The 26,337-nt window shown below is 39.1% G+C and overlaps 1 protein-coding gene across 2 annotated transcripts in view; it reads right to left on the bottom strand.

Annotated features, from left to right (window-relative positions):
- Nucleotides 1-3,600: 3,600 nt before the first annotated feature.
- AOPEP (aminopeptidase O (putative)) overlaps nt 3,601-26,337 on the bottom strand; it is a 1,002,964-nt gene continuing 980,227 nt past the window's right edge. The window contains exons 15-16 of one of the 2 annotated variants that reach the window (XM_069762004.1): nt 6,556-6,642; nt 3,601-4,064 (exon numbers count right to left, since the gene is read on the bottom strand). In XM_069762004.1, coding sequence (XP_069618105.1) covers nt 3,924-4,064; nt 6,556-6,642 — 228 coding nt within the window. In that variant the 3' untranslated portion in view covers nt 3,601-3,923. The remainder of the gene's footprint in view (nt 4,065-6,555; nt 6,643-26,337) is intronic. The other variant, XM_069762007.1, reaches the window with a different exon arrangement.

Here is a 26,337-nt window from a genome sequence, read left to right as displayed (position 1 = left end):
TCCTGTTCCTGCTGAACTGAGCCAGTGTTTAGGGTAGAACTGATATCAGTTCAGTAGGCACAAGAGGACGGGTCCATCGTATGGACAGTGGGAAGTGGAAAATGTACAGCTTCAAATGCACCACGACTGATCCAAGGTCTCGCAAAGTTGCTGGAATAATCTAGATGACACAGTTTGGTCACACTTCAATTCATCCGGTAACACTAGCCTCCGATATCCAATGACATGATATATAACAAGAACAAAAAGATTATTTTGCTACATTCTTTGCCTCCTTTTTTCTGGCAGATTTCCATCCTACAGATAAGTCCATACAGGCCGCAGTATTATATAGCACCGTCATCCTGCGCCGGCTCCATCTCTCCCTCTCTTCAGGTGCAGAACTTAGCCACTGTGAACAAAGAGGAAATTAATCACTGTTCACCAATCAGCTAAGCTCTGCACCTTGCTAGAAAGGCCAACGCCGTGAGTGTAACGCGCACCCTCATTTTCTGCCCTCGAAGGCTTGTAACACTGTTCTTCGTTCTTCAGTATATCTACGTTTACGGTCCCAGTTTGTGAAGAGAGCTGGTGTTTCCATTGCAGCAGCCAAGGACATGGCTGTGTGGTAATCCCTGGCAATGTGATTTTAATCTTAACTCACAAATCAGCATGCCAGGAACCCAAACAACCACATCACTACTACAAAACAGCAAATTACACAAACTATTTCCTTTCATCTTCCATGGCCATAATTCCACACACTACATGTAATCATGAGAAAGATCTTGGAAGCGACTGCTATTTTGTGTCAGTTACAGGGATTTAAAACCGATGTGATCTGTAGGGAGTAGATGTTAATTTTATAAAGGGAAAGTAATGCTGTTTAACTCTTCGTAGGTCTGCTAAAAAGAAAATAAGTTGTTATACACATACAAAGCTCATTCTGTAGTGTTCCTCAGTTTCCTTATTGCTGTCGTAAACTCTTACTTGTGTTTCTTTCGTTCATGGACCGATATGACACATTAGCACAACATCCACAGTGATACAAGCAGACCAGGGGCAGACATACTGCCTGTGCAGCTGCACCGGGGCCCAGAGGTGGAGGGGGGCCCAGACGCATTTCTTGCACAGGGGCCACAGGGTGTCAGTGTCCGCCCATGAAGCAGACAGCACATAACTGAAGTTTTTGAAATACTCAAGAACACAGCAGAATGAGAACACAATGTAATCTAGTAGGGGAAATAACTTTTTTTCTGCAGTATGTTTCAACTGCATTTGCGTTAAAGGCGTTGTATCAGTATGGACATTCATGGCATATATATATATATATGGGACTATCTACGTGGCATGCGCCTATCTACAGAACCAGAACAGAACCAGATCTGGCAGGTGTCCAACCACTAGTGAGTGGAGATGTGGCTGCACATACACCAGCTCTCTCCATTCACTGCTATGTGAGTTTCAAATACAGCCAAGTATTTGCTTAGCTGTATTCAGGAACTCCGATAATAATAATAAATGGAGAGAATTGGCATATTTACCACCAAATCTCCACTTACTAGTTTTTAGAAACTGACTGGAATGGAAAAATCAGAGAAGCCTGGGAATACCACATTCATCAAAGATTTATGCCAAAACTGTCCCTCACAGACAACCCTTTTAAAGAAGACCAGTCACCAGGTCAAAAGTTCCACTTATTTTATTTCTACTACTTTACTATGTGTTTTGTTCTTTTTTTAAATCTGCCATAGAGTTCCAGATCTCTAGGACTTTTTATTTAGTGTTTATTTAGTTTTTATGGTATTTGCTAAGGGGACATTGCTCAAATAGTAATAATGTCATGAAGACACATTTCCAGAGAATCATGTGAGCACCACTCCTTTGGTAAAGACCATAACAATTATCACCAAATAAAAAGGCCCATATCTATGGAACCTTCTGGTGGATAAAAGAAAAAAAACACAAAACAGAAATACTAAGGACAGTAGCAAAAAATTAAGAAGAGCAAAAATTGGAAACTTTTGACCTTGTGACAGATGGTGATTCACACACTAAGGGCTGACAAATAATAAAGGTGTCATCACACAGCAAGTTGACATTTCAGAAACAAATCATGCTCAGCACAGCTCTTAAGCTACATCGACTTTTTCCAACACATTCATATGTGCAGGGGCTTAGGAATTGGGTTTGGCCTTAATGGCAAAGTTTCCCATTCTATTTTTTGGGAAAAAAGCAGCCATAAATGAACTTTTAAAACTTTTTCACTTTCTGTGCATGATAAACATTCAGCCTATCAGTATCCCCTCAATAGGAATACATTTTGAATTATCTCACCCACATATTCTCCATAGCTAATGTTGAAAATTAATAAATGGCTTTTCCCTGCGATGCAGAGTTAAGAATTTATTTCCAAGCTCTAATGGAGCGCTCATTACATCCATCCATGCAACGCTAAGGGAAATGATAATAATAGTCACTAGAATTGGTTCAAGCAATACTTTGGCATCTCTGTCCTTCCATACGTCTACATCACACATTTTTCTGTGTCCAAAGACAAAATCTCTAGATAAGGGGAACCCTCCACATTGACGAGGACAACGAGTCTGTTGATTGTGTTATTTCATTAGACAAGTATCTGAAGTATGCTGCACTACAGAAGACCTTCATACCAAACCAAATGAATATGTGTTAAACTTGCATGTGCAAACAGCACTGAGGTTACCTCAGGGTATTCAAATATTGCTCCAGTGAAGCCTGACATTAAAACATAATTTCAAAGACTGACTTAAAAGAAAATGCTTTCAATAAGCAATGTTTTTCGTGTCATTCACTCTGTTATATGATGACTATATGTGAGTGTCATCTTTATAAATATATAAATATATATACATACATACAGTGACGGACATAGACTGAAAAAGGCCCCTGCATAATGACAGTACATTGGCCCCTTTATGTGTCTGTGACAAAAACTGCTTGTGAGTATTATATATGTGTCAAATACATGATTGAATATATTATCCCAAAAATCTTATTTTGGAAAGACTATCCTACTTTCGAATGATGAGACCAAGTCCAGTTTTAGTTACTAAATACAAATGCGCACACCATTGTACAAATTTAATCAAGGATGCTACTTTCTCATAAAAAGTCACTACATTATCATGAAATGCTAGCAAAACTCTCTACAATCTTTCATTCACATCACAACCACCGACATGTACAACATTAATATCTCCTAAAAGACTATCAAAAGGTTACGTTTTAAGGCTGGGTCCACAAGAGTGTATTTTACCGTCTGGATACAGATCGCAATGTCCAGACTACTCATGGCTTTCCTGTCCCAAGCTTACAGCCTCACATATATAGATATGTAGAGCCAACAGAAAAAATAAGTAAGGACACGTCCGTATACAAAACTATCCATTGAATAACACAATAGTGTGCATAAAGCCTTGATCTGACATCTATAGAAATCTGGTATACTGTACACATAAGCAGCCATACAATAGTCATTTAAACTAAAATCCCCAATTCCATAAAAGTACACTTTCATATCTCATTTTTGACGGTAAAGGATGGGAATCATTTGGAGACACAAAGATATGTAGGCACGTGTTGCATTTTTAGAAAGTAGTAAAAGGATTTTATTTTTAACTACTGCATAGAAATGTAAAAATGCTGGATGAGACATTACAGACAGTCTGAGACTAGGATTACCTACTATCTTTCAACTTGCACTTGAAACATGCCACACAGACTTAGCTTCTAACATTGAGGTAATGTGCTGGAGGCCAGGCTCCTAGTACGGCCTTGTTCTAGAACAAGTAATCCACCCATGGTTCACAACTTAATCCTATCCAGTTTAACTTGCATTAACATGACCACACTGAGAGTTTGGCCGTTTTCAGTCACGGCATTGTTCTATGGAAGTCAATCCATTAAAACAACATTTCTCCCACCACTTTTACACAGGATACATCCATTTGATCTTTGACAGCAGCAAAGCATCTGTGTGCAAGTTCTTGCTGTCTGGCATCCTCATTCACCATTAATTCTCCATAGAGATACACACCCATGGCCTGTTAAGAAGAAAAAAACAAGTAAACACTTCAGTAAAAAGAAGATTCTGCAGTCAAACACACTTATAGAGCTCCCATCCCATTCTCACCCCATTAAGACTACACCCTTAATTACTCACAAAAAGCCAAGACTTTAAAAGGTTTCCATAAAGAAATCCAAATTACGACACCATCATGTATAGGGCATAACAATCCAAAGAAAGCTCGGTCTACTTACAGAAGCCTTCATATATACAACCAGTCATGCTGCACATTTGTAAGGAGGTAACAATACCTCATAAGTAAAATTAGCTTTATTCAACTCAATTTCCAGTTTTTCAGTATAGTGACTTCGTAGGGCTCACTAGGATACATATTATTGTATTTTTCCTTCCTCCCTATATGTGTGTTTTTACTTATTTACAAATTTAAGCATGATTTTAGCTTTGTTTAATTAAAAGTTATATTTTAGGGGTCCTTTTTTGTATGGCTTCTTGTTTGATATTAGTGACCCTCACCTAATTTGATATTTGGATTTGCTTCAATTGTTTCAACGAGGATCAATTCCATTGATATAATATTAATATATCCATTAATATAAGAAAGGTATTAATAAATTAAGCAAATATAAAATGTACATTATGAAAGACAGGGATCACTTGCAGGGGGTATTTCATTTTGCCTAAATCTGATAATGAGGAGGTTATCATCAAAAACCTACATATAGTTGTACCCTTCTCAAAAAAAATAAAGGGAACACTAAAATCCCACATCCTAGATATCACTGAATGAAATATTCCAGTTGTAAATCTTTATTCATTACATAGTGGCATGTGTTGAGAACAATGAAACCTATAAATTATCAATGTAAATCACAACTAATATCCCACGGAGGTCTGGAGTGATGCTCAAAATCAAAGTGCAAAATGAAATTTCATGCTGATCCAACTTCAGTGGAAATGCCTCAAGACAAGGAAATGATGCTCAGTAGTGTGTGTGTGGCCTCCACGTGCCTGTATGACCTCCCTACAATGCCTGGTCATGCTCATGATGTTGCTGCTGATGGTCTCCTAAGGGATCTCCTCCCAGACCTCGACTAAAGCATCCGCCAACTCCTAGACAGTCTGTGGTGCAACGTGACATTGGAGGATGATGCGAGACATGTCCCAGATGTGTTCAATCGGATTCAGGTCTGGGGAATGGGCAGGCCAGTCCATAGCTTTAATGCCTTCATCTTGCAGGAACTGCTGATGTTGCTCCAGCCACATGAGGTCATGCATTGTCCTGCATTAGGAGGAACCCAGGGCCAACCACACCAGCATATGGTCTCACAAGGGGTCTGAGAATCTCATCTCGATACCTAATGGCAGTCAGGCTACCTCTGGAAAGCACATGGAGGGCTGTGCGTCCCTCCAAAGAAATGCCACCCCACACCATTACTGACCCACTGCCAAACCGGTCATGCTGAAGGATGTTACAGGCAGATCGCTATCCACATAGTCTCCAGACTCTGTCACATGTGTTCAGTGTGAACCTGCTTTCATCTGTGAAGAGCACAGGGCGCCAGTGGTGAATTTGCAAATCCTGGTGTTCTGTGGCAAATGCCAAGCATCCTGCATGGTGTTGAGCTGTGAGCACAACCCCCATCTATGGACGTCGAGCACTCAAACCATCCTCATGGAGTCAGTTTCTAACCGTTTGTGCAGACAAATGCACATTTGTGGCCTGCTGGAGGTCATTTTGCAGAGCTCTGGCAGTGCTCCTCCTTTTCCTCCTTGCACAAAGTCTGAGGTAGCGGTCCTGCTGCTGGGTTGTTGCCCTCCTACAGCCCCCTCCACGTTTGCTGGTGTACTGGCCTGTCTCCTGGTAGCGCCTCTAGCCTCTGGACACTATGCTGACAGACACAGCAAACCTTCTTGCAACAGCTCGCATTGATGTGCCATCCTGGATGAGCTGCACTACCTGAGCCACTTGTGTGGGTTGTAGATTCCATCTCATGCTATCACAAGTGTGAAAGCACAACCAACATTCAAAAGTGACCAAAACATCAGCCAGAAAGCATTGGTACTGAGATGTGGTCTGTGGTCCCCACCTGCAGAACCGCTCCTTTATTGAGTGTGTCTTGATAATTGCCAATAATTTCCATCTGTTGTCTATTCCATTTGCACAACAGCATGTGAAATTGATTGTCAAACAGTGTTGCTTCCTAAGTGGACAGTTTGATTTCACAGAAGTTTGATTTACTTGGAGTTATATTCTGTTGTTTAAGTGTTCCCTTTATTTTTTTGAGCAGTGTATGTCATAAATAATACTGGTCAAACATCTATATATTACTATGCATGTTTCAACTATAGAAGAAGAGACATTAGCGTGATACTTATTGTTTTCTAACCTGATAAAACTTGTAGCACCCATGGGAACATTCACTTACAGGAAACTTACTGGTAGTCTATCATGGGAACAAGGAGAACATTGTGTAAGATGATTGCTACACAACTCAAGAAGTACACACCTGGTCCTGGAGTAGAAATGTCTCCACATCCTTGTAAGATGCGGTATACTTATGTTTTATAACCAGCTCACACCATCTATGTCGGACCTGTGAAAGAAATGATAACTTAGATATGGACAGGCAATATACAATTTTCTTGTTTAGTGCATACAATAATTTGGGCACAAAGATATAATAATTATAACCTTGTTTGCATAAAGCATCAAGTATCGGCATCACTACCATGTGGTAGTACATGGCTTTTCTATAATACAGCACTAATGGAATGGGAGTTTCCCACATTACTGGTGACCAATCCACTTTCCAGGAAACTGTTCATGTAGGAATGCTCGGACCTGACACCCATAATATGGTGCATTCCTACATGAATAGTTTACTGGAAAGTGGATTGGTAGTCGTGGACCAGTTGAATGGCCACCAAGGTCTCCTGATCTGACCCCCTTAGACTTTTATCTTTGGGGTCATCTGAAGGCAATTGTCTATGCTGTGAAGATACAAGATGTGCAGCATCTGAAACAACAGATACTGGAAGCCTGTGCTAGCATTTGTTCTGCGGTGTTGCTATCAGTGTGTCAAGAGTGGGAGAAGAGGGTTGCATTGACAATCCAACACAATGGGCAGCACTTTGAACACATTTTATAAGTGGTCATAAACTTGTAAATAGCTCATAAAAGAATAAAGTTACGTTAAAACCAAGCACAACATTGTTTTTCTTGTCAAATTCTCAATAAATTTGATATGTCACATGACCCTCTTCCCATTGGAAAAAATAAAGTTGGATCCAAAATGGCCAACTTCAAAATGGCCGCCATGGTCACCACCCATCTTGAAAAATGTTCCCCCTCCCATATACTAATGTGCCATAAACAGGAAGTTTTGGCTGTAAGCCATAAGCATCAACATTAACAGAAATAAACACTTGAAATAGATCACTCTGTTTGCAATGACTCTATATCATATATGTGTTTCATTATTTGTATTGAAGAACTGAAATAAATTAACTTTTTGATGATATTCTAATTTTGTGAGAAGCACCTGTATGTTATAGTACATCTTTGGTATCAAACAACTAACTAAAGACCAAAATTGACTGATGCATGCAGATGGCATTTACTCTGGCATTAATTAACTACAAAGGCCTCATCTGATATTCTTGTACGAGTGATATCCATGTCTTTCATGGATAGCACTTGTACCTGGTCCGTGATGTGAATGGCAGAGGCATATCTGATTTTAATCTGAGGGTCAGCTCAAAATCGGCAATGCAAGTCTGTGGGTCCGTGAAATAAATCAGACCGCACTTGGATGAACTCAAAGTATGGTCCGATTTTCGCAGACTGTCAGAAAGTAGTAGATGGACAAACTGTTTTTTCTCCCTCCAAGTAGAAAAAAATGACACTAGGAGCACACTGTGATCGGTCTGTTTTTCTTGTACGTGAGAAAATCGGATGTGTGAATGAGGCTTACCGTGCTGGAAACCAATTCAAAACCATGTCCTAATGAATACTCTGCACTGCACTCATACTCTGCACCATTTTATTTTGTTTCCTTGCGGAAAATTAAAAAACATAAAAATGCATGTATTTTACGCAGCATTTTTCATGCCAACATTCAGCAGAAAAATCACCTGTAAATACTCAAATTGTGCACATACCCTAAAATACAAGAGATGTGTCAAATAGCAAGAACCACTATAAATCTAGTACATTTTAACCCTATTTAGTCTGTGTTTGCACTGTTTAAGAACTCTACGGCGCTGATAAATGCGCCCCATTGTGCATGTCCAAATTATATACACAAAGAATCAAGCCCAGCTTCTATTGATTACCTAGATTTATGATTTATAAATTTCCATATGCCAGAGTATAAAATGGATCAATGACCACATAAAAGTGTGTAATATCCACAGCGCTGAGAGAAATGGTCGTATACTGCCTGACTGCACACAGCCTGCTGTACACATCTAGTGACATGAATGTCTTGAGCCAATTGCCTTTATGTTACACATATATTAATATACAGTATATTAATCGCAGTACAGTACACACGTCCGGATAGCAAGGTGTGTATACTCAAGCGTGGTAGGTTAAGTGATTCGACCATGATAGGGCATTTTCAACAAAATGGGCTCTGGAATTAGGAAAGAAGCTGCATCAGTGTGTTTGCCATTATGCGATGCGTAAAGTAAATAGTGCAAGTCATTAATCTTCCATAAAGGGCCATGGAGACGGGTATAAAGGATAAACAAGATTAAGTAAGCATCGAACATAAACATAATGTCAGCATCCAGAGTCTTTCCTAATGTATGCGGACGGCTTAGCGTTCTTCTAACCATTTATCATGCCTGAATAGAGGAGCATCTCGTAGGCTTTGCATGTGCAGTACATGGATTTGACTAGACATGCATAGTGGACATACAGACGGCGTATTCCTGCTAATATACAGCAGCTAATAGCAATCCTCATTACAATGTTTAATGAGTGATAAATGAGACAAATCGCTTTGGAGAATATTACATTTCCCATATGAGATATCTGTAAATTATCTTGGGTAACAGTGGTTAGTTCACTCAAGAGTAAGAAAAATTGTCCGTTTTCCACCCTGAAAAAAGTGGCTAATTTTTTACGGTCAGCTGTCTTCCCGACTTATGCCACCTTTGCGTCATTTGTCTGTTTTTTTTTTCTACATCTGTAGACCAAATACTTTTTCCTATGTGAATTATTACAACGTATCCCAAAATAAATGCAATACGGATGATCCATATGATATCAGTTTTTTTTGTGCACCTATAGACTTGAACAGTCAACTTTCATCAGATGAACAGAAGAGGAAAATGAATGCTGTGATTTTTTTTCCACACGGACTCTCGGTTTGTGTGAAAAAAAAATCTGAACAGCTCTATTCAAATAAATCGGTCCACGTGATGTCCGTGTGCGGTCAGTTTTGAACACAAATACATTCATCGGATCTTGTTCTAATACTAGATTAAGTGTCCAAGTGAAAAACAAAATGAAGCATACATTACACTTTTCTGCATTTCATATGAGACTCGCCTAGTCAAGTCTAGGACTGTGCAAAAAACACTGGATTATCCATATTGCATCTGATTTTTACGCATACATTGAAATTATTAACACGGAAACTGTTCATTTTATTCATCACTGCTGAGGTATAAAAATAGATGCCACGCAGATAATACAATTATATTATACAGTCATACAGAAGACAATAAAGTTGAAATATTTTCATTTTTTCCCAATTTTTCATCTGAACCTGACTATGCTTCATTCAGATGTCGGGGTTCGCAGATAAAATATATGCTCTTTATAGTTGCTGCTCACACATCCTATGTTTTTTTAATTGAGCATACAAGTCCAAGGTTTTTGAAAAACACTGATGGCTCACAATTTGTCTTCTGTGCTATTCGCTATTTTATTTTTTAACGGTAGGAGAAACTTGGAATTTTTTTGTTGCATGCGTGAAAACCAAATGCCAAACTGATTGTTACACAGACCAAAAATGGATGAAAATATAATTAATCACAGTGATGTGAAGCTTCTGGGTTTGTTCAATCCTGCAGAGAAAGCTTGAGGAGAATTAATAATATTATCTAATTGATGCAACACTTGGTTCCCCAGTCTAACGTGCGCTATGTCCAATGCAAGGCATGTAAATGAATTATATGGGAGATTTAAAAAAAAAAAAAAAAATCGGTTCTAAACGTTGACTGCGTCTCTTTAACCTGTAGAAGATAAAGAAAAAGTCATCCATCATCTGAAAGGGATGATGTCATGTGTCTTACTACTGTGTAAGGTAAAAACTGATCCAAGACATGTGTCTACAACCTTAGGCTTAGCGCTACATGATTGCTTTATTTATTGAGCTGTTGGACTCCCCCATGAAATAGTTTTCTTGAATTATGTTAGCTTTTCTTTGTATACAATAGGCCTAATGCACACAATACAACGGTAGTTTGTGCTCAGGCTGAAAGCTTAGATATTGCCATATTTTATACATACAGTATATTGACATCTAGCATATATAAAAATCTGTTTTAGAAACTCTTTTTTTTCGCCTTAAGCAATTATACTTTATATTCAGAGCGCTTAGAACAAATATTGGAAATTCAGATGCTAAAAACGATGCATTAAAACAAGATTTACAGAAATCTCTCTGTGGTTTGAAGGAGCTTTTTTTTTCCAAATACAAAGGCACTTCTTGTAAAATGGTTGATGCCATAATCTCTGTAACAACACAGGAAATGAAAGTGCTATAAAATATACATTTGCCTTTTTCTGCTCCTAATAGACGCAGGGATCGTAAATCACGGATGTCATATGAAGACGGGCATTGTTATTCTATGAATATTCAGGATTTTCATACTTCGGGAACAAGCTTAGGTTAGAATAAGCCTTCCACCTGGGACGTGTAAATATATATGCCTTTGCTAGCAGATATCCGATCTAGCTGTTATTCAAAGAAGATGCCTCCTTTGTCTGTCTATATTAACATGGATATAAAGACGCAGGTGGTTGACTTCACAGAGTAATGTTAGGGAATGACAGGAAATAGCTGGAAGGACTGAGCATTGGACATTACAAAGCTTCACACCTTTACATTACTGACAACACCCAGGTGAACATCTGCCGAAATGGTAACCTGACAAGTAGTGTGCATGGAAAACGTTAGACTGGTTTATGTCCTACTAAGTCACAGACCATTAGTGGAGTATTCGCATTCATATAGTTATGGCGTATCCACAGGATATGTCATAAATTTTTAGTAGATGCCAGTCCTATCACTGGAGCCCACGTCTATGATGCGAATTGGGCTACATCATGCACGGCTGAGTGCTGACAGTGGAGAATTGGTTGGATTTCTCATGCTAATGAATGGGAATTCTTACCACTTGTCCACAAATAGCGGTGAGCATTAGGGTACTGTTCTCAAGATAGATGTGGGTTCCATATCATTTAGGACATTTCATACGGATCTACTACAGATGTACAAGGTGAGAATACACCATCAAACGCTATTAAATGAGACAAGGAATGATTTTAGAAGAAGTTCACTTAGAATATATTCTATTTCTAGGCTCCAAACCACATACACCAAGTCTGATCATTTTGCAGATTCTACTTGACTTTAAGAAAGCTGAATTTTCATGTTCTCACTTAACCTGTAATTTGCAAACTGGGATGCAACAGTCACTGATATAAGCCAGCGGAAGCCAAGCCACACTTGCATAGCAAAATGTACAATTAATATGGAAGTTACACAAAACTCAATAGATCCTTAATGGTGTTTGTAGACCGGAAAGTCAAGCAAAATTGGCAGACAAAAGGTTAACTCTATCAACCAGTTCCACAAAGTAAAAGTCAGTGCAATTAGTTTGGCCTTAGACTACTCGGCAGATCTATGGCTTACATCATACATAATTCTTCCACTGTTATCAGACAGTACACACTGGTACTGAACGGATGTATGCTGCTGGAATTAGGCCTTCAGTTAATGCAAGCTATTTCCTCTGTTCCACACTTGATGGGTTGACAAGAAATGATGAGAATGTCCTCTCATCTGGCAGCTGGGAAATTCAATTAAACTAAACCAGTCACTGACAGGATCTTTTCACAACCAAAAATTGTGTGTCCAACTTGCAGTTCAGGATTTAAAAATGTCCTTCATATGGCCGTGTACACTGTACCATGTATCTCCCATCACCAATATAGCTGTACTGTACACACTTTATACTCCCTCACAATTGTACTTTCCACAATACACATTGTCCAGCAACAATGTACTGATGACCTATCCATAGAGTAAGACATCAAGAGCAGATTTGTGGGAATTTGGCACCCTGAGCGCCAAGGGATGTAAAGAGCTGTGAAGCCATTGGATGGTACTGCCGAACCTGGCAGTGACTGCTACATATTTATGGAGCTGTGCATTGCACCTTTGCTCAAAGTCTTTACATTTGATGGCTGCCGGACCAACTAACACCCAATATGTGGGGGTTCTGAATGTCATATCCCAACCAATATTGATGACCTATTCTACAAATAGGTCATCCATATGTTTTGAACATTTAAACCCTTTAAAGCGAATCAAAATATTTAGTGAACTATGAAAGAAATGGCAATTACGGTATATATAAACTTTGTAAGTTTTATTTTTTTTTGTTGACAGGTAATCCTTCTCTACAAAATCCAGCTGAAATGATCCAGAATTATCCAAGAGTTCGGACCATGTCTTTTACATGGTGCAATTATCTAAACACATTTCCTTCTCTTAGATGTCCCTTTTGATCTTCATTATATAATCCATGGAGATTATAAAGCTGTTATACTACAAAGTAAGAAGCTCATGAGAGCCCCCAAGAATCAGAAAACCTCAGGTAAAACATTTTGAAAGAGGGGGATTCTACAAAAGGCACAGAGCTGACACATATAGATGGTCCCATTGATGAGAAGGATGGTTTGGCAGACATCTATCACTCTCATTATGTACATTGTCATCGTTCAGAACCCAAGGAGCAATATAGTTCGAAGAGACAATATTCTAACTGTATGTTCATCAAAAAAACAGCAACCACATCTAAAGATTAAAAATGTCTCACAGATTTTTCTTTCTAGAACTTTTGTGTCACACAGTTTAGCTTTGCCAACAAGCTAGCATATAAAAACCTATCAAGCTGCCAAAATATTTAATGCATTAAAATGCCAGACAGCGTGACAGGATACACATCAATGTTTCCAACTACTCATGATTCTCCATCACTACAGTCACAATACTTGAAAAACACGCAGTCAAACATATGTTGCCATCTCAGCAAACGAACAACCATGATGCACTCTGCTTCTGTTAATTTTTAAGTCCAGGTATATGTTCATTGACTCATATGATCTCATTGCCCTGGAGTAAAGGGATACCCACTGATGACGCACTAAATGTCGGAAAGTGTGGTGTGAAGGACTAGGCCTTGTCAGAAGACAGAGAGCTCTTAAAGGAGAGAAATAAGAGATAAATTCTGTGAAAATCTAGTCCATATCATTTAAGTTATATCATAGGACATGTTCAAACCACCTGTCGCGGCAAAGCGGGCCAGATTGTAAACCATTTGCCGACTCACCCACCCAATCGTGATTTCATGCTACATTCATTCCGACATTCTGGAATGAGTTTCAATTACAACTAAAGAACAACACTAAGAATCTAGAATCTTTGATTTTATAGGAAACGTCTGAACTGACTTCTCAGAATAAACAGGTTTGACATTAGTAATGTTTGTATTCTGTCTGTCCATATCGAGCTACAGGAAAATATATCTTTGTACCATTTAAGCCAATATCTATCTATCTAACCCTAATATAGAACACAAATAACACAATAATATATACATCATGCTCACCATGACGACTTTATTCTGGTTTCACAAACATTATGGTATTATGACACTGCAAGTAGAAGGTGTATGGCATTGATCAGGCATACCATCATTGGTTGCTTCAAAGAAGTGATAGCACTGCCTTTAAAGCCTCCTTTAAGGCCTAATTACACAGACCAATAATCATCGAATGAGCATTCATAAGAACCCTCATCTCACATCATCCGCTTGTGTACGCTTGTGGACTTATTGTATCATTTACATGGCCCTTAAAGCATCATTGCCAAAAGCACATTGCCACCCGTGAAACAAGGGATGTGCTACCAACACCATGCTCACTGTATGGAGACAGACATTTTATAAATGATAATTTTGTCCCCATACTGTGTTGGCCCATGTCAACCAGCCATTAAATGGTCAACATCAACTAAAGCTATGTAACCAATAAAGCAGAAAAACAAATATAGATAATACAATCCTCAAGAAATGTGCATTTATAATGATTTATGCGCGATTGGCAGTGAACTCCGTACTGTACCAGACTATTTCTGGAGCCTACACAAGTAGTGGAAATGAAGTAGAAAGGACACTGCCACTGCAGTAAAGAGAGAGCTATGTATAGATGGGAAAGAATGTTATGTCATATTGTTAAAAATGCCCCTGCTCTCTGGTATAAGCTGGATTACCAGACATTATATAGGCAGCTGGATAACCATCTGCTATACCACTAAGAAAACGGTAGCAAATGCCAGTAATCACTAGAGACTTCAATGTCCAGTTGACCAGTGCCGTAGTCCGGGTTGCCAGCTCTGGGGTAACCTAGAAACTGTAGAAGAAATCAGCGCAAATATGGTCTTATCCGAGAAATACAGTTAGTTTAGCACTCAGATTAAACTCACCAGTTCAGTCTGTCAAAGACGCATATAATGTAGAAAATCATCTGCAGTGGATCCACGGTTCAGCAAGTGACCATCAGACTGTAAAGGGAGTTCGTGGACAATATTCGTGGACAATATTCAGGAAATATACATGTGGTTTTTCCTGAAGAAGAAGTTATATGCTTTGAAACACGTTGAAATAAACCACCACCTTACTGTACACTACTGAGACATAGGTCTGCATTCTGTCGGCAGCGCAGAATATTGCCCATCAGCTCTGGGGTAAGGTTTTTTGAACGTCCTAACCCACAGACAGTTTTCACTCTATGTGTTCTCTCCACCAGTCCACTATTGAATCCCTTATCCCCAAAACACATGTATTGTATTTTAATAAAATACTTATGTTATTTTAGTTTTTTTGCATTTTGCTGACATCTTGCATAACATTTAGTAATAAAAAGTTACACTTTACTAGATTTCACTTTATTTTTTTATTACTTTTTTTTACTACCATAGTCTCAAACTTAACCCTACCCCCAACCCAAGCTTCAGCCAGTTAGTGTTGGAAAGTGTGTGTAAATGTGATATATTACTATGATTATGGTTTGTTTTTGTTTGTTTTTTTCTTTATAAGGGTAATTTTTGTAAAATTTAGACAGCTTTCCCAGGAGGTCTTTGAATCTCCTCTCTCAAAATAACAGCTTGCTTCTTGAGAGCAGAGCGCAGCGCATGAGCAGTGCACATGATTCAATTCTGTCTTGCTCAGCTAAGGTTACGTAGGTTGCAGCTCCAAGAAGAAGTGATGCTTACTGCTCATCCTCCAGGATGATCAGTTGGGGAAGGGGAAAAAAATATCCAACCCTTATAAAACTTGGCACCCAAGTCTACTACCAAGTCCTGTTCTGCCCTTATCTATTTTTACATCTGCTGACACACAATGATGTCAACTACAAGAGTCAACTACCATCCCGATTAGGTGTACCTTGACTTTTAAGATTTTTTATTAACTAAGTAGCGTATATTATTTACATGTACTATGACTCCTTATATACTTACTACAGAGTATTTTTTGTTTTTGTGTTAGGTACTAAATAAGTAATTTGTACTATTGGGTTATCACCAATTTCGTGTTTCGTGGAATATACCTATTTCTTTACAATGCAATGTCGAATTGTAACCTGTGTATCAGTGCTATACATCCTGACTATATATGTTAGCAATGTACTGTACACTTGCAACTCATGGTCACCAGGATGAGCTTTTCTTATGTATCAGGATGAGAATATACAATAACTACAAGCTGCAGCCAAACGGCAAACAATTACAATAAATTGAAGCAACAGGGTAAAAAAAAAATTGGATAATGCACATTACTTCGCTAAATAGCAGATTATGAATGCTTTAAAACTATTAGACTTCATGAGCCATAACTTTGGCCCTGAGCTGAATAAACAGGCTTGATCCTTTGGTCTTTAAGCCTTCAATATATGAAACACATTCCCAGAATCTGAAAAATCTATGAGAAAAAGATCTTGGCACCAGGAACACAGAACAATTAAGGAGATATCTACCCACTGAAAATAGGGGCTGCATAATTCAATTAAAACCTCTTAAAAAGACGTTTATTATTTTTCATTAGGTAATTTGCTTTGTCCAATCTGCTATTAATTCCAGGAGAGTTACCATACAAAACAACAGCGTATATCAGCGTTCCCTAAATGTCTTGTTATTAGTTATGTTATCCATTTCAGGAGTAGTAATTACTCTTGAAACAATGGAAACAATGATTTTTTTCCCCATATTACCAAAATTTAACATGCTCCATATACATAGTCAAAACCACCCTTCAGTTAGGATCAACGTCTGATCTCCACTGAAAATTTCCAATCTGATCACAGTTAATGATACAACAGTGAAGACTAGAATTTATTCTGCAATGTACAATCATGTTCCTCTCCTAGTAAAATATCTGTATACTAGATGGTGGCCCGATTCTAACACATCGGGTATTCTAGAATATGCATGTCCACGTAGTATATTGCCCAGACACGTATTATGTTGGCCAGCCACGTAGTATATTGCCCAGCCACGTAGTATATTGCCCAGCCACGTAGGATATTGCCCAGCCACATAATATATTGCACAGCCCACGTAGTATATTGCACAGCCCACGTAGTATATTGCACAGCCCACGTAGTATATTGCACAGCCATGTACTATATTGCCCAGCCACGTAGTATATTACACAGCCCACGTAGTATATTGCACAGCCCACGTAGTATATTGCACAGCCATGTAGCATATTGCACAGCCCACATAGTATATTGCACAGCCATGTAGTATATTGCACAGCCCACGTAGTATATTGCACAGCTATGTAGTATATTGCCCAGCCATGTAGTATATTGCCCAGCCACGTAGTATATTGCCCAGCCACGTAGTATATTGCCCAGTCGCGTAGTATATAGCACAGCCACATAGTATATTGCACAGCCACAGAGTATATAGCATATCCAAAGTAGTATATACTCACCTTCCATCCGCAGCTGTCACCGCCACATGTGCTGCGCTGTTTTCTACTGTCGCAGCCGTCATGACTAACCGTGGCCGTCATCACTGACCGCGGCCGACAATTTAGTCCCTGGCTTTTGGCGGCGGTAGGCCCAACAGCGTCCATGGTCCCGGCCGGCTCCGCCCTCCTCATGACGACTCCACCCCCTTCACAAAGCTTCTGGCCGGGCCTGTATGCAGTGGGCGGGGACTCGCTCTGCATACTTCCTGGCCTCCCCTGCCCTTTTGTCTACGCCCGCTGTCTGGCCGCGACCAATGAATATCCGGCGGGACAGACAGAATGAAAGACGGAAGTACCCCTTAGACAATTATATAGTAGATATAAAATATATATATATATATATATATATATATATATAATGTGTAGCCCTCTGATCGACATGAAGATAATTCATTATTTAGATACCCTTTTACTCTGTAGCGGAGTAGGTAGTCTCATTTTTGGACATGTCAATCGTGCCAAACAAGGAAAAAATAAGAATTGTGTCCCCATTCTACAGGATATACATCCTGTGATAAAAATAATTTAGAAATACACACAGACAGCTATAAATACACCTTCAGTAATACTATGAAGGAAACGATAAAAAAAACATTGTATAATTCTGGTTGAGTGGATGTATTTTGTATGAAGGGGTGATAGGTGTTTGATGGATGGTATTAGTACTCAACCAATTTGATGCTCGGTTCACCCTACTGCCATTATTTTTACACAGTGGACCAATGTGTCTGTGTGTGTCATAAAACTGTAACAAGATTATTTGTTCCACATCAAATGACTTTATACAGGGGGACAATCAACATCCATTTTACTGGAAATAAATGGCATTAAAAATACAGATGGCCTGCATGACTTCACTGCAAGTAAAAGCTTCAGAATGAGCAAATACCGAGCGGTAAAAAAATAAATAGCAATAGTGCATGAAAATAACACAGGGCACTTGGTTAACATAATTTTGATTTAAAAAAAAAGTAAAAGCCATCCACCTACTGTACGTCACGGTGGCCCTATTGGGGAAGATCCTATCTTCTAGTATTAAAACCTTAAAATGTGTCTAATGACATAAATTTGAATATGGGTCATCATGACGTGATGGGATAGCTTTTAATTATGTTTACTAAGTACCCTATGTTATTTTAAAGCACTATTGCTATTTATTTATTTATTTACTACAGGGTATTTGCTCATTTTATTTTGATCTTAGGTTTTGTCGGTTTAGTGGCCAGTGTGAACACGCGCCTACATGCAGCATGCATGCATACCTTACATACCAGTTAACTTCTTTTGGTTTTTGTTCACTAAGGCTATGTGCACACGTTGCGGATTTACTGCGGATCCGCAGCGCTTTTTTCTACGCAGAAACGCTGCAGATCCGCGAGTGATTTACAATTACAGTGTAAATCAATGAAAAAAAAAAATTGCTGTGCTAATGGTGCGGAAAATTCCGCACGGAAAATGCTGCGGATCAAATGAAGGAGCACGTAATTTATTGGTACGGCTATGCAGCGTTTTTGTACCCATTCCATTATAGAAATCCGCAGGGGTAAAAAGGCATGAAATCCGCACAGAATCCGCATAAAAAACGCATCAAATCCGCACCTGCGTTTTCTGCCAAGAGATGCAGAATCTGCACAAAAAATTCCGGAGGCAAATCCGAGTAAATGGAAATGAATGTCATCAGAAATGTAGATTTTAACCTACAGGTATGTGACATACAGCCTGAGATAATTCACAAATGGACTGCTAAGCAACATGAAAACATAGGAGGAAAACTAAATGCTATAGTATAAAATTCAGAGTATAATAATTGCAAATCTCTATCACATAAGTTACACTACAGTCACTAGAACAAAGAACACTGCTACACAAATCGGTAGGGTTTGTTCACACTCTTTTGCTGCGATTTTTTTCTGCATGAAAAGTGTTGTCAGGAAATGTGCACATTTTTTAATATATTTTTTGCCTAGTTTTTTCCCCCATTCATTTGAATAGGTGAAAAGCACTGAAAAAAGGCTGAAAGAATTGACAGGCTGCAGATAAAAAAAAAAAATGCAAGGAAAAAAATGGAACGTGTGAATGAGATTTTAGAAATTGCAGTTAATTTACTGGTACTATAGAATACAGCATTTTTTTCTACACAAAAAATGTGAGGAAACAAACACTGTAAAAATGACACGTAAGAAAATACCTGAAGTGTACCGTATTGTCCAGTAATATTGTAATCTGCCATTTTATTGTGTTTTGTCTTGGGCTATAGGCTTTATGTTATGCAACAAATGTTGTTATCGAAGTACAGTCCAAAGTTTTCCATGGACTCATTGACTTGAATGGCCGAGAGTGATCTGAATATAAGATCTAACTCTGGCATGCTGGGATTTTTTCCATCGGACTGACTCTGTGCAAGGAAAAAAAAAAATCAGCCCCAGAGCATAACATTGAGTACAATCTGATGTTTTATCGTATCACACTCGGACCGAAAATATGGTCGTCTGCAGAGCCCTTACTCATATGGACACTGTTGTTCATCTTATTCTAACGTGTGTCTGTATGTTATAAGAATACAATAACGATGCCCTTTTTGCAGAGAAACCATTTTAGAAGTGATATGCAAATGAGGATGGATGTGCTTTGGGCGGGACAGACTACTTCCTCAGCCTCAGCTTCTGGCTCCATTGTCAGCCTAAGGCCGGAGTCACACTACAGCGAGATACGGCTGAGTCTCGCAGGTTAAAACCAAGCTCTGGCACCGCCACTCCGGAGCGGAGCGTGCGGCTCCATGTATTGCTATGTGGCCGCACGCTCTGCTCTGGAGTGCCGGTGCCAGAGCTTGGTATTAACCTGCGAGTCTCGGCCGTATCTCGCTGTGTGTGATCCTGGCCTAACTCCACCTTCCGCTATGTGATTTCTGTGCTGCAGCAGTACTAACTATCTCTCAATCAACTTATACTGGGTGGAGTTGGGCTAGGAAAGGAGCTCAGAAGCAAGGCAGTGAAAGTGCTCCGTCCTGTCCCTGGCATTTCCAGCCTCATTCGTATATCACTCTCTAAAGTGGATCCCAATGCAAAAGAGCAGCGCTTTTGCTTCTTAAAGATATTGGATTTCCTTGGGCTCTTATAACCTACACACATTATCGGCATAGGAGTAGAATGAACCGACAGCTTCCCTTTAAGCTCTTTCAGGTTTCCTGAATAATATGAATGACCAACTATTTTCATGTCCAGCCACAAATTCTCTTTTGCATTGAGGTCTGTGTTCTGTTTTGGCCACTACAGGACATAAAGTGCACAATGTTGGCCTTAATTTTGGGGTCATTGTCTTTCTGGGAAAGAATCCACTAGTATGAATTCGACAAACACAAAACTAGTAATGCATTGTTCTTGGTCATTTTATACCCATCATGGACCTCACCAAAAGTTATTCCTAAGAAACAAGCTATACATGAATGGTATAGAAAATAACACTACCATGAATGCTAGAAAAGTAGAAACCTCTTGAGTTAGGCTTGAATGAACACACATACTGAATATATGAAGTTTACAAACAGAAGAAGCTGGAGACAATGTCAAAATACGAGGTACGATCACTATTGGTCTGAAAAATGTTTACCGTATTTATTAATGAGATAAAGGGCATACTACAATGGTCTAGTTTGGAGAAAAGAACAACTTTGTTTCATATGGCATTTTTGTAAGGCTTTTTGAGTTCTCGTAAGTTACAGCTGTGAAATACAATGCCACTGTTTTATAGTGCGGCTCTTTTTTTATAGGAGGACTACAGGCACAATGAGACATTTGTGTGCATGGCTCCATTCCACCCACACCATTGTGTAAGTCACACAGTCTGGTATACATTGTACACTGCCCTCCAGCAGGCTACACATAGACAGATTAGCGCTGGAAGCCTGCTACGCTTACATAACTGCACCATTTGTACATAAAATGGAGTGTAACCCAAGAACTACAAATAAATGATTTACAATGATCAACCGGTTAGGCTGTGATCACATCTGTGTTAGGGGCTCCGCAAGGAGCTCACACCGCAGATGCCATCTTATTTGATGGAAAAAGAAAAGTCACTACATGGAGCACTTTTCTAAAAGATGACCCTAATAATAAGTCAATAGGATTCATAAGTTTCATTAATATCTGTTGTGTGAGAGATCTGGGACAGCGGAGTATCTCCTGCTGTAAATGGATGACAAAATTGATTGGAAAGGTGCCTTACAGAAAATATATTTAAGAATTCAGCAAATCTAATAACAATAAAAGGACTGTTTGTACATGATATGCCGAACTACTATGATCCTATTGAAAAGCATCCTTTATGTAATGCTATTAAACTTACATACAGGACATGGCAGTGTCCCTCTCTCGGTTACTCAGCTACGCAGCAATACACAGCTTCTTCATGATACAAAAATATATACTCAATTCTTCCATGATGATGGATTTACAGTTTTGGTGCAGTTTTGATTTAGGCAAAGCCACAGTGAATCCAGAGCAGGGGTGTATAACCTATGGCGTTGTGGTCAAATGTAGCCGGTAAGGACCTTCTGCAGCCAGCACCCATCTGCTCACAGACATAATAGCGTCTGGCCCCAATATAGTCCATGTCATGGTGAAGACCAGTGGTGCGTAGCTCCGTTGAGATTGGTAATTATGAATGGTGAGTAGTGATGAGCGAATATACTCGTTACTCGAGATTTCTTGAGCACGCTCGGGTGACCTCCGAGTATTTTTAAGTGCTCGGAGATTTAGTTTTTATCGCTGCAGCTGAATGATTTACATCTGTTAGCCAGCATAAGTACATGTGGGGGTTGCCTGGTTGCTAGGGAATCCCCACATGTAATCAAGCTGGCTAACAGATGTAAGTCATTCAGCTGAGGTGAGGAAAACTAAATCTCCGATCACTAAAAAATACTCAGAGGTTACCCGAGCGTGCTCGGGAAATCTCGAGTAACGAGTATATTCGCTCATCACTAATGGTGAGCTGTGTTGTCTTTTCTGGGTCAGACATATTTTCACAAAATGGGTCTTGACTTCTAGAGCACAGAAAGGGGCAGATCAGGGGAAGAAGTTGTCATGCTTGAGTATTGCTATATTCATTGTAGTAAATGGGAGAAGGGAAACACTGGACTGTTTCAGCATCTGGTATACATTACAATGTAGTGAGGTGAATGCATGGTCTCTTCCTTTCTGCACCATAAACCCATGAGAACGGTACCTCTACTATCCTGATAGGTGGGAACCCTATAAATGGATGAAGCACTTACTGTGGTAATGCTGCGACTTGAGGTTGGTTCAACCTGACAATGAGGCTCTTAAACACAAAAAGGTTGTAAACTCCTGATCTAGAAAGACTGAAAGAATAAAAGAAAGGCTGATTCTTCTCTCGTCTTCAATACTGTGTGTTTCTCAAAAAATCAAAAACTTACATGCATGAATCCAGCCCTAACGAAACAGGATATCTCCAAGATAATGAGCAAGACAATTGAGAAAACACGGAATATTGTAAGTTTTATGCATTATGACCAAAAGGCTTATCTAGGAACACTGAAACAAATAGAGAATGAGCAATGTGCAGTTTTTCCACCAATAACATTTTATGGCGTATCATATCACTGGGCCTACATGAGGAGGATGACAATTTATGTGCATACGATAAATATTTTTAAGAAAATGTCTTAGTGGTCCAGTCACCTTGTCTGACATGTCTGTTTAAGAAAGTAGCCGTAGATGCCCATAACTACAATTATGGTGCATCTTTTTTCAACTCTGCCTTGTTATGTTTCTCCTACTAGTCCTCTTCAAAATTTATGCATACATTGACAACTGGGTGCTACAAATTTCTTCTATCAAGGGGGCTATTTCCGCTATTTCTAATATTGTAGAATAGTGACCTTCGGCACTCAATGAAACACAAAGAAGTTCCATTTCAAGATAATTTTCAATTTTAATTTACAGACGACATAATAGGATATACAGACAAAGACAAAGGATGGATCTTTGTCTGTATATCCTATTATGTCAGCTGTAAATTAAAATTGAAAATGATCTTGAAACAGAACTTCTTTGTGATTCATTGAGTGTCACCATTCTACAATATCACTTCATTTTCCTTTGAACATCATCTCTATATTCAGAGTGCACCACTTTTGATCGACTTGACTCCGCTATTTCTAACATATGGAGCTCTGATTGTACAAGGTGAATGTTTTTAGGGACTCCCTTACCTAGGTAACACCCAGTTGGCAATTTATATAGATTTCTAGGCAGAATAAGACTAAGTTCACATGTTCAGTACTAATCCATTAGAAATGGATCCAGAGGCAACCACTGGCAAAAAAAATTCTGCAGACACAACTTTTTTGGTCTACCTAAAAAAAAAATTATTTCAACTGGATTTGTGTTTTTTTTTTCTTTTAACTTTGAAGTCTATGAATTATGGATCCGATAAATTATTAAATTGTAAATTGTCATATGCTTTTCCTCCATTTGAAACTGATCCGGTAAGGAAAAAAAGGATTCTTTTGAAATGAAAGAAAAATAGATCCGTTTCTAACAGATGATTACTGGACATGTGAACTTAGACTAAATGAGAAATGGTACAACGATGAGTACTAATTGGGGAATACAATTATTGACATAATATTAGAAGAGATTACAGGACCAATTTAAATAATAATTAAATATGGTGGAAGGATCCTACATAGATAAAAGTTTCAAGGTTACAATTCATAGGCAGATCCCATGGAGTAAAGGTACCTTCACACTAAACGACGCTGCAGCGATCCAGACAACGATCCGGATCGCTGCAGCGTCGCTGTTTGGTCGCTGGAGAGCTGTCACACAGACCGCTCTCCAGCGACCAACGATGCCGGTAACCAGGGTAAACATCGGGTTACTAAGCGCAGGGCCGCGCTTAGTAACCCGATGTTTACCCTGGTTACCATCCTAAAAGTAAAAAAAACAAACGCTACATACTTACCTACCGCTGTCTGTCCCCAGCGCTGGGCTTCTCTGCTCTGGCTGTGAGCGCCGGGCAGCCGGAAAGCACAGCGGTGACGTCACCGCTCTGCTTTCCGGCCGCTGTGCTCACAGCCAGAGCAGAGAAGCAGAGCGCCGGGGACAGACAGCGGTAGGCAAGTATGAAGCGTTTGTTTTTTTTACTTTTAGGATGGTAACCAGGGTAAACATCGGGTTACTAAGCGCGGCCCTGCGCAGGTTAAGATTTGTAACAAATGGGATAACTTGTCATGACTCGGGTGAGCCGGCTGCGTCATGCTCACAAATTACTCCAGCTATCACTTTGGTGGAGCTGGCCGAAACTCTGCGTTTTGTGATTTCTCAAAGCGTTTTACACCAGAATTCTGACTTAATCACTGTGATGGATCTGGGCCTTTGCATCTAGCTTCTCCATAGTGATAATTTCATGCATATGTGGTGGGACATGTAGAACCAAAGATATATTGAGTACTTTTGACAGCAAATATGATGCACCACCATGGGGATGACCTTGTGACTAAACCAATACATTATTACGCAGTTGGACAGTTGTGCAAAGCCATGTAGTACAATCCGTACCATATTCCACATCAAAATGGATCTGTAAGTAGCAATATTGGAGACGTTTAGGTTTTGTCTTATGGCAGACATTCATAGTCACGGGATACAACCATAAATATGCCAGCTCTATAATTGGGGACAGGTAGCTGAGACTCATCATATTTGCCTTTTCTTTACACCTATTATAGATGGGTTAGGACCCCATTGTTTTGCAGTTGCAAATATTGTATAGGTTATTATGACTAAACAGTATGCCCTGGATTATTTGTTGAATTAATTAAATTCATGATTTTTGCCAAAATTTACATAAATTATGGCAAAACAGCTCTAGTTTTGTAATGCTTTAAGAAAAAATTTGGCAAAAAACAAAAAACGCTAAATGATCCCAATGTGTGAAAAAAATCCTACTGGTCAAGAAAAGCTTATAGGTATCATTTAATATAATAACATACATTAATGTAATTCAGACGTACGAATGCAAATGTTACTCAAATTTTGGATAGATCGGAATAAATTAATTTAACTGCTTACTGACCACCCATTATATTACGCACCCTCCGTAGTTGTTGAAAACCCATACATAGCTTAAGCTGACTTGGCGATGAGGTAGCCAATTGTTGGATTCTGGAGAGAAAACACGAGCATTTTTCACCACTCCTGACTTCTCTGTTCTTAGATACACAGCCTCAATCACCTGAGCTGCCTGAGATACATGAGATACACTCAGCAGCAGGTCTGTAAATATATAAAATAATAGAGTCTTCCAATGGACTTTTTTTTACCTTTGAGGTAAAGACCATGATATTTAATAAAATTTAAAAAAATCAACAAAACAAAAATGGAGTAAAAAAATCACATAAATCCCCTAAAAAAATATGGGAACCCCACCAATCATTGTTAGAATTATAGGCCTGACTCGATTACTTTGAAAACAGAAATGTGACATGTCAATGTTACAATTATTCTCTGGTGAGCACAAATAAAAAGACTAACACAAGGGTAACACTACATGATAGGAAAATTAAATTCAGGACAGAAAATTCAAACTATAAATTTACTTATTCTAAACATGTGTAGAAAAATAAGATAAAAACCTTTGTTGGTCATGGAAAAAAAATGATGTAAAAATCACCCCGATAGCCCCAAAAATAAGAGTTACAGCTGTTACTAATGCAAAAAAATGACATATATGGCCCTGAATGCCGAAAATACCCTGTGCCTGGTTGGAGTATTGATCAAGGCGCCAGACATTTTCCTTGACTGCTAGAATAAAGTCCTATTCAGGAAGACTCCAGCCTGCCTCCACTAACCCGAGGCGTATGCACAAAGTACTAACTACGTACACAACCAGCAATGACAAGATAGGCTCTACATGCAGCGTCC

Source organism: Ranitomeya imitator, chromosome 1, assembly GCF_032444005.1.
Source record: "Ranitomeya imitator isolate aRanImi1 chromosome 1, aRanImi1.pri, whole genome shotgun sequence".
NCBI classification, from domain to species: domain Eukaryota; kingdom Metazoa; phylum Chordata; class Amphibia; order Anura; family Dendrobatidae; genus Ranitomeya; species Ranitomeya imitator.
This window is presented reverse-complemented; position numbering and strand designations above follow the sequence as displayed.